Source organism: Cucurbita moschata, unplaced genomic scaffold (genome assembly GCF_002738365.1).
Source record: "Cucurbita moschata cultivar Rifu unplaced genomic scaffold, Cmos_1.0 Cmo_Scf00002, whole genome shotgun sequence".
NCBI classification, from domain to species: Eukaryota; Viridiplantae; Streptophyta; class Magnoliopsida; order Cucurbitales; family Cucurbitaceae; genus Cucurbita; species Cucurbita moschata.
Genome location: NW_019268518.1, coordinates 5,162,742 through 5,176,104, shown reverse-complemented (window position 1 = coordinate 5,176,104; position 13,363 = coordinate 5,162,742). Strand labels below are relative to the sequence as shown.

The 13,363-nt window shown below is 36.4% G+C and overlaps 3 protein-coding genes across 4 annotated transcripts in view; 1 reads left to right on the top strand and 2 right to left on the bottom strand.

Annotated features, from left to right (window-relative positions):
- The window catches only part of LOC111429750, a 6,032-nt gene extending 5,537 nt beyond the window's left edge, over positions 1-495 (bottom strand). Inside the window, exon 1 of the mRNA XM_023065738.1 lies at positions 343-495. The gene's annotated coding sequence lies outside the window, so the exon portion shown is untranslated. The remainder of the gene's footprint in view (positions 1-342) is intronic.
- A 1,145-nt stretch (positions 496-1,640) lies between these two features.
- On the top strand, positions 1,641-11,595 carry LOC111459418. 2 transcript variants are annotated; one of them, XM_023102321.1, is made up of 15 exons: positions 1,642-2,271; positions 3,697-3,783; positions 4,061-4,164; positions 4,324-4,374; positions 5,414-5,585; positions 5,701-6,018; positions 7,625-7,828; positions 7,935-8,447; positions 8,579-8,788; positions 9,157-9,345; positions 9,485-9,657; positions 10,117-10,269; positions 10,397-10,478; positions 10,555-11,027; positions 11,060-11,595. In XM_023102321.1, the coding sequence occupies exons 1-14, from the start codon at positions 1,801-1,803 to the stop codon at positions 10,942-10,944; spliced, it is 3,117 nt and encodes a 1,038-aa protein (XP_022958089.1). In that variant the 5' UTR covers positions 1,642-1,800; the 3' UTR covers positions 10,945-11,027; positions 11,060-11,595. The 2 variants fall into 2 exon arrangements, with proteins under 2 accessions (XP_022958098.1, XP_022958089.1); XM_023102330.1 differs by lacking the exon at positions 11,060-11,595 and having other exon boundaries at positions 1,641-2,271; positions 10,539-10,656.
- Positions 11,596-12,288: 693 nt separating this feature from the next.
- Positions 12,289-13,363, bottom strand: part of LOC111459431 (SEC12-like protein 1) — a 4,415-nt gene continuing 3,340 nt past the window's right edge. The window contains exons 8-10 of the mRNA XM_023102341.1: positions 13,111-13,230; positions 12,846-12,916; positions 12,289-12,758 (exon numbers count right to left, since the gene is read on the bottom strand). Coding sequence (XP_022958109.1) covers positions 12,568-12,758; positions 12,846-12,916; positions 13,111-13,230 — 382 coding nt within the window. The 3' untranslated portion in view covers positions 12,289-12,567. The remainder of the gene's footprint in view (positions 12,759-12,845; positions 12,917-13,110; positions 13,231-13,363) is intronic.

Genomic DNA, 13,363 nt, shown 5'->3' with positions numbered 1-13,363 from the left:
AAAAAAAAAAAAAAAAAAAAAAAAAGTAAAATTAGGATAAAAAAACCCAGGGCAACCAAAACGCCACGCAATTAACCACAATCAACGGCTCATGTCTATACAAGTTTCCAAGAACCAGATGCTATAATAAACTTGGAGAAAGAAGCTCCTGTAAGAACAACCTAGATAACAAAACAACCAAAAGAAAAGAACACATTGACGAAAAACTTTCCAGCAGCCATGAGAGGAAATGATAAACTTATACAGAGAAAAATAAAATCGCCATTGAAGGAGAGAGAGCCAAGAATATCAGAATTGCAGTGTAAGAGTAAGACGAAAGTGCATGAGATGAGAGAACAGTACCTCGAGTCTGGTAAAGCGCGCGTAGAAGAAGAATGGCGGATGGAAGAGGTCTAAAACCCTACAGACGAGTTACAGGGAGCAAGCCAGGGTGCCCTTCTGCAAGCTTCCAACACGAATGGCCGGTGGGGTTGAATGGCGCGCGTGGGAGATGGATGTAATTTTGTTGAAATCTATGTCCCTTTGTTATTGATATTTGATGGACCGGGCCGTCCGAGTTTCTTAATGGGCCCTCTCGTTCTGGCCGGCCCAAAACGGTGTGGATTAATCGATTTTATTTTCTTTTATTTTATTCAATAAATGTTAAAATTATTTGTCGGTGTTTTGAATTTAATTAGAACCTCAAATGTTTTATTATAAATATTTAAAATCGTGACATAGAAAAATGAAATAAAATAAGTTTGATTTTAAGAAAATAACTCAAGTAATTATCGAGCGGAATAAGGGGCTTCGGTCCGGAGGGAGCTCCCCTTGAAAAGGTTTGCTCGGTCATCTTGTGCCACCTTTGTAAGAACGTCTTTCGGCGGAGGAGGGTGTTGTCCTTAATCGATTTTATTATGATCCCATATGAGCGCCCGTTTTTAAATCCTTTTAAGATAATAGAGGACGAACACCCATAATGAAAGTAAAATAACCGAAATTGTAGGTGAGGTTTCCATAGTTCCTCGCAAGTGCCGGTCCAAGAAAGAGGAAACACTGAGCTGCTTGGTCTATAGAAATGAGGAAGGGGAGGCTTCGCAGTATGACTACTGCAACTTGTAGCTCCACTGAGTCGGGAGGAAAAAGTTGGGTAAAATAAGGTTGTTAGATGATGAAAGTCCCACATCGACTAATTTAGGGAATAATCATGAGTTTTATAATCAATGAATATTATCTCAATTGGTACGAGGCCTTTTGGGAAGCCCAAAGCAAAGTCATGAGACTTTATACTCAAAGTGGACAATATCATACCATTATGGAGAGTCCAATTTGTTATTTTTTTATTAATTTAGTATTTAGTTAATAATACAAGAATATCCACGTGTATATTTTTATTTTATTTTATTTATTTATTTATATATTTGTTGAGACAGGTAGTCAAAAACCGCGTTAAAGAAGAAAAAAGTACGAAATTTCGTGATATATAACCAACAAACAAAAAAAAAGTAATTTAAAAAAGACTTAATGACGCAATAAAATAAAGTAATGGAATAAATAAATAAATAAATTTATTTATTTATTTAAAATAAATAAATGTAAAATTGGCCGACTTGGCAAAAAATCTATTTTATGTGAAAAGTTGTTGTAATTTTGTAATTTTGCATTTGTCGTGTTCTAAAGCGGAAGTCATGGCAGTGATGGGCAATTGAAATCTGAGTTTCACATCATTTCTAATCCATTCTCCAAACTCTTCTCTTCAATTCTTGCAAATCCGTTGTTCATCACGTTCTGCGTAAAGATTTGGAGCACAGGATCTTCTGAATGAGACGGAGTTCATCTACAGAGATCGACGACAATGGGAGTGGAAATGCCGTCCCCGTCCTTCACTCGATTCGTGATCGTTTTCCTTTCAAGCGGAATTCCAGTCACTTCCGTTTGCGAGCCAAGGACTCACTGGATCATGCAACTCCTCGCTCCCGATCTCACCAGAGTCGGATCAATCGCAAGGGCTTGCTCTGGTGGCTTCCGGCTAGAGGACAAACGTTTTTCTACTTTGTCGTTGTTTTTGCAGTATTTGCCTTTGTTTCCGGTTCTATGTTGTTGCAGAGCTCCATTAGTTTGATGTCTAGCCCTGGAAGTGAAAGGGGGCGGTGGCTTATGGAGCGTATTAAGTTTGGGAGCTCGCTGAAGTTTTTTCCGGGGAGGATTTCGAGGAGGCTGGTGGAAGGTGTTGGGCTCGATGAGGTGCGGAAGAAGGATCGTGTTGGCGTTCGTGCACCCAGGCTTGCTCTAGTGAGTATTAGTTTTCTTTTACTGCTGTTTGAAACTACTTGCGTTCGATTCGCTGACTATAGCTATCAAGATTTGGCACATGCCACTTAGTTCATTGCATTTCGTTTCTGATTGGCTATGCGCACTGTCTCACCAATGGAAGTCTTGTCAAAACTAGATTGGGAGAGAATTCTGTAGATTTCTATCAGTTGATTTGTATAAATCAATACACATTTCCCATCACACGTTAGTTCAATCCTGCGAAGTAGATTAGCTTCAAACCATTTATTTGGATTCTGTATCACCACCCAATGGCACTCATATAGGTCCTCTTCCATGACTTGGGTTCAATAACTTTCATCCACTTGGAGTATGTATTCAAGTTCTAAGGATCTGTCTAATTTTTGACAAACGAGTTTATGAAAACATTGAAAGTAAAATAAAATTGTTCGTAGAGACTCGTTACAATTTAGGAATGCGCATAATTGCAACAACACAGCAGTTCTCACAATACCAAAAGTGTCAGGTATTTGATCATGAAAATTTAACAATTAGCTTAACTTAATTTCCATTGAATTATTTTCTAATAAGAAATCGAGCTTTCATTGAGAAAAAACATGGAAGAATAGTTCAGAATATTGAGTAAAGTTCTTTCATATTATCAAAACTACCCTACGAAAATTAATACAATAGCATTTTAAAACAGAGAAAGTAGCGCTTTTAACATTTTCATGATTTAATAGGCCTTTTGAAAATGATGTTTTTTTTTTGTGATTTTTCTTAATTTTTTGTTTGATGCCAACATATTGGGCTGCCGACAGTAAAAATGTATATTAGGAGGGGTTAAAGGAGAAATGTAGCGAGAGTTAGGAAATCCTATGGAATGAGTGTATATGTTCGGGGGTGGTGCTATGCGTGACGTAGGCAGAATTTTGGTTAGGGAATAGTAAGAGAGAAGCTGGTCCTCTTGGGTTGGTCTAGTGTTTGTAATTGACTTTGTAGCTCTTTGTGCTTGCTCTCACTTTTTTCTTTGAATATGATGCACATCAAGATTCTAATCTTCTCTATCCAAAAACCCAATGAACGGCTTTAATGGCACTGGTCCATAGGACTCTTTGGCCTCGGCCTTAAACAGTTGCACACTCAGAAGTTGAACAATGTCCTGTTTGCAATCTGTATGAAAGTACCAATAAGGACTCATTTCATGATTTAGTACAAGGACTAAATTTGGACATTTGAAAGTATAGGACTAAAATTGAACATTTGAAAGTACTGGGACTAAAATGATGTTTTAATCTAAAAATTCAGCTTATCTATGATTTCTAATTTTACTCTAGACTGCTTAAGAACTAACAATTTCTGAATCTGGATTCATCAAGGGATTAAGTCATGTACCAATTTTTTTTTTCTTTCTTTCTTTTATCCTTATTCTTTCACTGATACCAGATCTTAGGAAGCATGGAGAGCAATCCACAATCATTAATGTTGATTACTGTGATGAAGAACATACAGAAACTTGGATATGTACTTGAGGTGAGTTATTGTTTTTTATTTTATTTTTTGGTGATTCCTACAAAAAAGATGTTTTGTTCGGATTTTTATTTTACGTAAGACAGTAGAAGTTGTAGAGTTGCCTTCGTTTGTCCAGTGTTGTAGTACTATGTTTCCATTTTCCAGTACATATATGGTGCATGGATTTTCTTGTAGATTTATGCAGTTGTTCATGATTCGTTCTAGTAAGTATTTAAAGATGCTTTAACTTATGGTTACAATTATTTCATTTGGATCCTCATTAAGGTCTATCTGACAGATTTTTGCAGTAGAGAGTGGAAATGAGCATTCAATGTGGAAACAGATCGGTGGCCAGCCTTCAATATTAAGTCCAGAGCATTATGGTCATGTTGATTGGTCAATGTATATGCTTCCTTTTTGTTTGTTAGAATGTTTTGTTACTATTCTTTATTTTATATGTTCTCCTTGTTGATTTTTCGTTTCTGACTTTTAAGAAGTCTCTGGGACTACATTTCAATTTCTTGGCAGAAATGGTTGATTCTATTTTCATTTTTTCGACAGATATGATGGTATTATTGCTGACTCCTTGGAAGCAGAGGGAGCAATTGCAAGGTTTTTTTTTCCCCTCTTTATAGCATAAAGTATCTTGTGAAATCTTTAACTATGTAAAGTAATCTTTGTTTATACTTGCAATGAGGTCAATGGTTCTTGGCCTAACGGTATTTGTGATGTGCTTTATGAATGACTACAGACTATGGGCATGCAATATAGTGCGAACTTCTTTTTTTTTTTTTTTTTTTTAATAAACGGTTATAGTTGGGGTAGAGTCTACCTCTTCCTTGCTAAATTTTGTGTTAGTTTTTTTTCATAATATATATCAAGAATACATCCTAGTGGATTTAGATTAATAGATAAGTTCACTGTTGTTTACACACTAGCAAATCTGAGCATAGCTTACGAGGTTAAATTATTATACGTCTCTAGTAGTCAAATGTTTAAATCACCATCTTCACATTATTGAACTCAAAATAAATAAATAAATAAAAACTAGTACTGAAACAGGTGGCTTACAAAGATCGAGTCTACTAAGTTCAATTCATTTTTCACAAGTGAAATAACAGTTGAAGATGAATTAAAATGCAAGTCACTCTAGGTGGGAAACTTAACTTTCAAAGTACAATTACCCAAATATGTTTGTAGTAAAAACAAAAAAGAAATTTATAAACTTAACGAAAGAGCACTGTTCGGTAGTTTGATTTAAACAGCTATTTTATAGAGATGTAATCAGCTGTGACTTGTAGGGAAAGGTTACCTTTCTGCATATAAGAAATTGGAAAAAGAACTAAATAAAAAACTATGATAAATGCTCATGATTCCAATAAGAACCTATAAATAAAAACAACATTTTCTATGTTTTCGGTAACATAACACATTGAAATGGAGGAGGCAGTAAGAGTTTCAGAGAAACAATACATTCTAGTTTATGTGTGAGCTTGTAACGTGTAAAAGAAACTGTGATTAAAAGGTAAGGTAAGATCATGAGTGTGCATGTGCTGATGAGAATACTTTTCTTTCTGAGTCCTATTGTTTTCATGTGCTTAAAAGTTTGAGAATTGAGATACTATGATTAGTGAGGTTTATATTTATGCAGCCTTATGCAGGAACCTTTTTGTTCTGTACCACTTATATGGATAGTTCGAGAAGATACACTTGCCAACCGCTTGCCGATGTATGAACAAAGGGGCTGGAAGCATCTTATTTCACATTGGAAGAGTTCTTTCAGAAGGGCTAATATTGTTGTGTTCCCTGATTTTTCCCTCCCAGTAAGTCTTCCTTTCGTCTCTATTTTTTTTTATTGAATGCTGTGCTTATTAATAGTAAGTCTTGTATTTCCACATTGCACACTCTTATGCCTTTGCCATTTCCTTACCATATCAGATGTTGTATAGCATTTTGGACAACGGGAACTTCTATGTGATTCCTGGATCCCCGGCAGATGTTTATGCTGCAGAAAACTACAAAAATGTTCACTCCAAAAGTCAACTAAGAGAGAAAAATGGATTTAATGAAGATGATATACTGGTTATAGTCGTTGGAAGCTTGTTCTTCCCAAATGAGCTGTCATGGGACTATGCTGTGGCAATGCATAGCATTGGACCTCTACTCACAAAGTATGCAAGGCAAGAAGTAGGAGGATCGTTCAAATTTGTTTTCTTATGTTGTAATTCAACTGACGGATCCCATGGTGCTTTGCAGGTATAATTTTCTTTTGCACCAAAAGCGTACAAGTTTATTTATTTATCTGTTATTATCATCAATCTTTTTTATAATTGGGATAGCGGGACTCCACTCGCGTCATGCCCATGGCTCTCCTCCTCTTATCTCTAGGGGGGGTTTGCCCAACCAAGACTACTCACTGAGATAACGAGAGCTTTAAGTTATTAAGTATTCAACTTGGGGGCTTAAAACACTTAAATTTATTTTATTATATCATATGGGCGATTCTGGTTTTTCTTCAAGTGTGTGGATGGACATTCAAGTTCTATACTGATGTTTAAATTGAAGAGAATATTACGTAGTTTCTCAACTTTTATGATGTATATCTAAAAAATTCACACTTGATTCTTCTCCACCACTGGATGATTCATTGCCACATACATCCTATACCAAAAGCACATCAAGATTGTTCATAAAGGTTATGCTTGTGGTTCGTTTCTTCGTTTCCCATTTATGGTCTTTAACTTTTTGTGGTGGGGAGAAAAGGAACAAAAGAGAGGAAAGTATAATAAGAAGAAAAAAGAGAATATACATGGTTGTTCTTTTAAGTTGGCAATTCAAGTGATTTCCCTCTTTTTCTAAGTATATTCTTAATTCTGTTTGGGCAGCATTTGGGTGAATATTGAATCGATGAAGTGTTTAATGGATTTACATATAATTCCCGAAGTGTAGCTTTTGGTTTTCTTGAGTATGGTCATACTCCAATTAAACAATGTGAAGCTATTCTAAAAATTTCAAATTATCCTCTTTGTTCTTGTCTAATAATTTTCCAATTACCTTTAAGCATCTTTCCTGGTTTGATTGTTTTTCTAATTATATTCTTTATTCTGTTTGGGCAGCATTTGGGTGAATACTGAATAGATGAAGTGTTTAATGGATTTACATATAATTCCCAAAATGTAGCTTTTGGTTTTCTTCAGTATGGTCATACTCCAACTAAACAATGTTAAGTTATTCTAAGATTTTCAAATTATCCTCTCTGTTCTTGTCTAATAATTTTCCAATTACTTTTAGGCATCTTCCTTGGTTTGATTGTTTTGATTCTGCTCATTTAAAGCTCCTAGATGGTGTTCTTTCTAAGTTCTTTCTGTTTTTATTCACTCCCCCGTGGAGTTTGCATTTTTTAGCATTAGTTTCTTTTTATTCCTAAAATGAAAAGTTTCATTTCTTCTTTAAAAAAATCCAATGATCTAATACCATCTACTCCTGCATGAATTTCTATTCGCCACATAGATAATCTTTCCTTTGCTTCTTTAGGAGTTCAATCTCCTTCTCTTGCTTACTTTCAAAATGCTTCTAATACTTGCCTGGTTTCTCTAGTGTTTTCTTTTATATAAAAATATATTGATTTAGTAGGGATCGTTTATCTTTTGATGTACGATTCTTTTTTCTTTTTTTTCCTCTTCCATCTTAAAATGTTGTGCCAACTTTTGTTATTGGCCTCCTTTTTCGTGATCTGTGTTTATACTCCTTTTATACCTGGTTTTTTCTGTAAAAAGGAAAGAAGAAAAGATAAATCAAGTCTGTATCACAACAGGAGCACAAAGCAGTTTCTGACAATAGATCTATCTTTAAACCTGTGCAGGAGATTGCTTCACGTCTAGGACTTCCTGATGCTTCTATAACACATTATGGCTTAAATGGAGATGTCAACAATGTGCTGATGATGGCTGACATTGTGCTCTATGGATCTTCACAAGAAATACAGAGTTTTCCGCCTCTACTTATTCGAGCCATGTCATTTGGAATCCCAATCATGGTGCCTGATTTGCCTGCCTTGAGAAATTACGTAAGTTTGTCTGAGATATGCTCCATAATGTAACAGCACGACTCCCACCTCTTTTATCTTTCTCCTTGTGCTGTTTCTTATCTTGTGCATTTTCTCTGGTTCTCAGATTGTTGATGGCGTCCATGGGGTTATCTTCCCAAAACATAATCCTGATGCTTTATTGGACTCTTTCTCACGAATGATATCAGATGGGAAGCTCTCCAGATTTTCACAAGCAATAGCTTCCTCTGGAAAATTACTTGCTAAGAATATACTAGCATCGGAATGTGTTACCAGTTACGCACGGCTCCTAGAGAATGTTCTGAATTTCCCATCAGATGTTAAGCTTCCAGGTTCTGTCTCCCAGCTTCAATTAGGGGCCTGGGAATGGAATTTGTTCAGAGAGGAAGCAGTGCAGACAATTGGCAAAAAGGTAGATACTGAAGAGAGGATTGCAGCAACAAGCAAATCCAGTGTTATTTTTGCTCTTGAAGCACAAATAACTAATTTTGTTAATTTAACAAATTCTTCTGAGACTGAAAACGGGACTCTGGAGCAAGATATTCCAACTCCACATGATTGGGATATTTTGGAGGAAATAGAAAATGCTGAAGAATATGAAACTGTTGAAATGGAGGAGGTATATTGCGGTACCTTCTTGTAATTGGATTACTTGCTCTCACCATTTCTTTCCCCTGGTTCTGAACTTCCCTACTCACATATCCTTCTAAAATAGGCAGCTAAATACAGAATCATCTTCCTTTTCTGTAGTTTCAAGAAAGAATGGAGAGAGATCTAGGTGCATGGGATGAAATATATCGAAATGCCCGGAAATCTGAAAAACTCAAGTTTGAGGCAAATGAACGAGATGAGGGGGAGCTTGAAAGGACGGGACAACCTGTATCCATTTATGAGATATACAATGGTGCTGGAGCTTGGCCATTCATGCACCATGGTTCTTTGTACCGTGGACTAAGTCTTGTGCGCTCCATTCATCTTTTGTTTTTATCAAGTCATACTTTCCATTTACTTATAGTTTCTGTTTTCTTAGTCAATTGCATAAGAATCACTCATCTTTGTTTTTTTAAAACTACCCCTATCTGTTTTACCTCTAAGCTAGAACTCTGCTGGGAATTCATGCATGTAGATACTTCATTTAGTTTGAAGTTCTACTCATTTGACGCTTTAGCTCTTGAAGATTTTCTTAAAAGTTTCTGAAGTAGTATTTGACTAGTTGAAAATTTAGACTTTGCCATTTTTGTTCATCGTTCACATCTTAAGGGCAGTTATGAACTTTTTACCTTGTTCTGTTTGAGTTTGTAAAGAATTTATCTTAAATTTTATGGCAGTCCACAAGGGCACTGAGGTTAAAATCTGATGATGTCAATGCTGTTGGACGGCTTCCTCTTCTGAATGACTCTTACTATCCGGATACTCTCTGTGAGATTGGAGGAATGTTTGCTATTGCAAATAAGATTGATAACATTCATAAGAGACCTTGGATTGGGTTTCAATCATGGCGGGCTTCTGGAAGAAAGGTATTTATGTACTGATTGACTGTTTCAAAATTTATAGTTTGCCAGCGTCCCCCTCCCCCCTCCATTTTCAAAAGGAAAATTTTGCGACCCTTCACCCTACTTGTATACAAGTTGCATTTAGCCCTTCATTTTGAAACAGGTTTCCTTATTCCCAAAAGCTGAAAATGTCTTGGAAGACACTATAAGGGACAACACTAAAGGAGATGTTATATACTTCTGGGCACACTTGCAAGTGAATCGTGGAATCTTGGGGGGCAGTAATGCTCCCACTTTCTGGTCAGTGTGTGATATCTTGAACGGTGGTCTTTGCAGGTAATTTTACATGTCTCATTAAATGGATGTAATCTAAGCAAGTTTGGATGAAAGCTCTGTGCTGGGATGGCTTCATTTGATTTTTTTTACTTGTAGATATTTACTTCTCTAGTGCTTTCGATTGGTTTTTTAGTCAGGTAATTGCAAACAATGATTTTCATTATCCTTTGTTCCTACATATGAACGTTTTCAGTTTCTGGATGTCATTTGGAAAAAATTTTAAGATCATCAATGAAATATTGATGCCTGCTTTGATGTCCGTTGTGCATGTGCATACACTCATAATTGGCCTGAAATTATATAGTAAATGTATCTAAAATATGCTGACTGCTGAGAATGCGGCGTTGAAGTGTACTTTTATTTATGGGCATTTCTAGTGAGTGGACTTGGCACTAATTAATTATAGTTGAGCAATAGCTAACTTTCGATCGTGGCTCATTTTACTCCAAATGATTGCAGAACCGCCTTTGAGAACACCTTTCGTGAGATGTTTGGATTGTCGTCAAATATGGAAGCGCTTCCCCCTATGCCAGACGATGGTGGTCGCTGGTCTGCCCTCCATAGCTGGGTGATGCCAACCCCTTCCTTTTTGGAGTTCATAATGTTTTCCAGGTGATTAGTAGTAGCAAGTTTCCTGGAGTTCATAACCCACGCATATACAGTAATTGTTCGTATTTGGTCAGTGTGTTAATATAAAGGAGGTAATCCCATTAATTGCAATTGGATTTGGGAACTACAGGATGTTCACCCACTACCTTGATGCTGTGAATAGAAATCAAAGTCAACCATATGGATGTTTGGTTGCTTCCTCTGAGCTTGAGGTAAGGATTCGAGTCCAATCCATTTCCTTCCATACTATTCTCTCTCTCAACTCCTGTTAGTTTCTATGATGAGCAGAAAAAACACTGTTACTGTCGGATACTGGAAATCCTGGTCAATGTCTGGGCGTACCACAGTGGACGGAGGATGGTTTATATCGATCCTCACTCGGGTTTCCTCGAAGAGCAGCATCCAGTTGAACAACGCAGGGAATTTATGTGGGCGAAATATTTTAACTCCACGTTGTTGAAGAGTATGGATGAAGATTTAGCAGAAGCTGCAGATGACGAAGGTGGTTCAAATCAAATGGGGTTGTGGCCATTAACAGGGGAAGTTCATTGGCAAGGGATATATGAGAGAGAGAGAGAAGAAAGGTATAGAGTGAAGATGGACAAGAAGAGAACCACAAAAGTAAAACTAATGGAGAGGATGAAATTTGGATACAAGCAAAAATCACTTGCAGGATGAGAAGCTGGAATTCTGAACCTTATTTAGCCAGCTAATTCTGAAAGCTTCTGACTGCTGACTTGGCTAGAAGAGATTGAAAGAAAGACTCTCGCTCTCGCTCTCGCTTTCCTTTTACGCTTCCCTACGTGGAAAATGAATCAAACCAGTTTTCCATTACATATGGTACGTTAAGGAATCTGAGTTCTTTCTCAATTATACTTACTCTACAGAGCATTTCTAGGCAACAAAACTGAAGAAAAGCAAAGCTGAAATTGCAGCTCGGTTATTGGAGGCATATATTACCAGAGAACACCAGGTTATTTTGGGAGAGGTACTCTAAATATTCTTTAAAATTCTTTCTTCTATATTCCACTTACCTCATATATAGCAACAAGACATAAGGGAAATTCCTTTTACTTCTGTACAACCAAAATATAGCAATTATTGAGGCAATTTTGGTCATTCATGATAGTTGATGGTTTCCACTTTCAGATATTGTTTTCCTCTCTTTGCATTTAGTTCTGTCTTTTCTCCTGAAATCTGCAAACTTTGTTCAGATCCAGAGAATGCCAAAATGTTCCCATATAATATACCCTATTGTACTCGAGGACTTGTCTTGTAACACAGACTCTATTATGCGAAAAATAAAATATCGATTAGGCATTTTGCGCTGTGACTGGGTCGATTAAATTTCCATGTTTAGACTGACTATTCAAGTGTGTAAAAGTACTTAATTTTTGTTGTTTTTTACTTTAAAAAATAATTGTAAGATTCTACATCGGTTGGAGAGGGGAAACTTCTCTCTAGCTTTTTAAAACCTCGAGAAAAAGTCCAGAAGAGAAAGTTCAAAAAGGACATTGCGAGTGGGCTAAACTATTAAAAATGGTATCAGATCCGAGCATCATTGGCCCCTTAGGAGTGGATTGTGAGATCTAACATCAGTGGGAGAGGGAAACGAAACATTCCTTATAAGGGTGGAAACATTCCTTATAAGGGTGGAAACCTCTCCCTAACAAACCTGGTAAAGATGTGAAAACATCTCCGTTTTAAGACAATATCATATCTACAGGCGATGGACTTGGGTTGTTACAAACAGACCTCCTTGTAAAGATGTGAAAACATCTTCGTTTTAAAACAATATCATATCTACTAGCGGTGGACTTGAGCGGTAACAAACTAATTTATTTTTTTAGAGTGTTAAAACCCAAGAAAAAAGGGTAAATAATTTGGCAGTGGTTTCAAATTTCTTCCAAAAAGTGAAGAGGAAATTAGGAACCTATATTCAAATCTCATCACATAGAGGCAAAGCAAAGATTACACTAATTAGCTCAAGAAAATATTTAAAATGGTCATTTGGAATAAGAATGTTGACCATAAAAGATGAATAAATTAGGTAAACTGTATAATCAAATAATTATACAACTGTGATGTCTAACTTCCAAACATGATTGAAAATTCAGTAATTTTAACTTGATGCTCACGGACAAGACCTAATTTAATCATAATAATTGCATTAAACAAAAGAACTGCAAACAAGCCTCCTGAAATGAAGTTTAAAGCCAAGTAGAAGTCTAAAGAACCGAAAACCAGTACTCGAGATCCATCCTATCGCTCGGTTGTTAATAGTTAACATAACAGATGCTCTCACATGTCAACTGGTCCAAATGGATCATCAGCATACTGTGAATCTCCTACAAAGGAATCAAACCTGGGTCTTGCTGGCTGATCTCTTCCAAGAGGGAATTGCCAAAACGAATCCGAATTCTCGTAGAAGATATAAAAAACAACAGCTGATGCAGCGAATAGACTTACGAGCAGCAAATAGATCTGCCACTCTGCAAATTTTTAAGCATCGTACTATGTTACGCGTTGCAACGACAGAAATGTCAGACTTCGAGCAGAGGGAGTAGAGAGAGATTTACCTTTCCAGTCGGCAGGAACATTTAGCTTAGTCACCAAAGCCCCCCATTCGACTGAACTAGTAAGAACAACCCTACAAAAGGGAAAGAAAAAAAATATTCATGAGCAAATACCCAAATAGTGACAGAAAAAAACCTTTAGGAATACCGTTAGGAATGTAGTTAGAGTATTAAGGGTTTGTTATGCTACTTGATTTATCTTGTAGTTTATTTACATTGCAATACATTTCGGGTTCTATCGAAAACGGGCTTAGTTTAATAGTTTTACCTTTCACTGGGGCAGAACTCTAAGGTTTTTATGGATGTACCAAGATGCAGCCTCTTGCTCATATGACTGACTTCCATTTTCTTTACTTCAGCCACACATACATCCCCATCCTTGCTTCCCCTGAAATGAAAATTTTTCACATTTAATCAAAAACCTCGTTCGATAAAGCGTGAAGCACACCGAAGCACACAACAAAAAAAAAAAAAAAAAAAAAAAAAAAAAAAAAAAAAAAAAAAAAAAAAAAAAAAAAAAA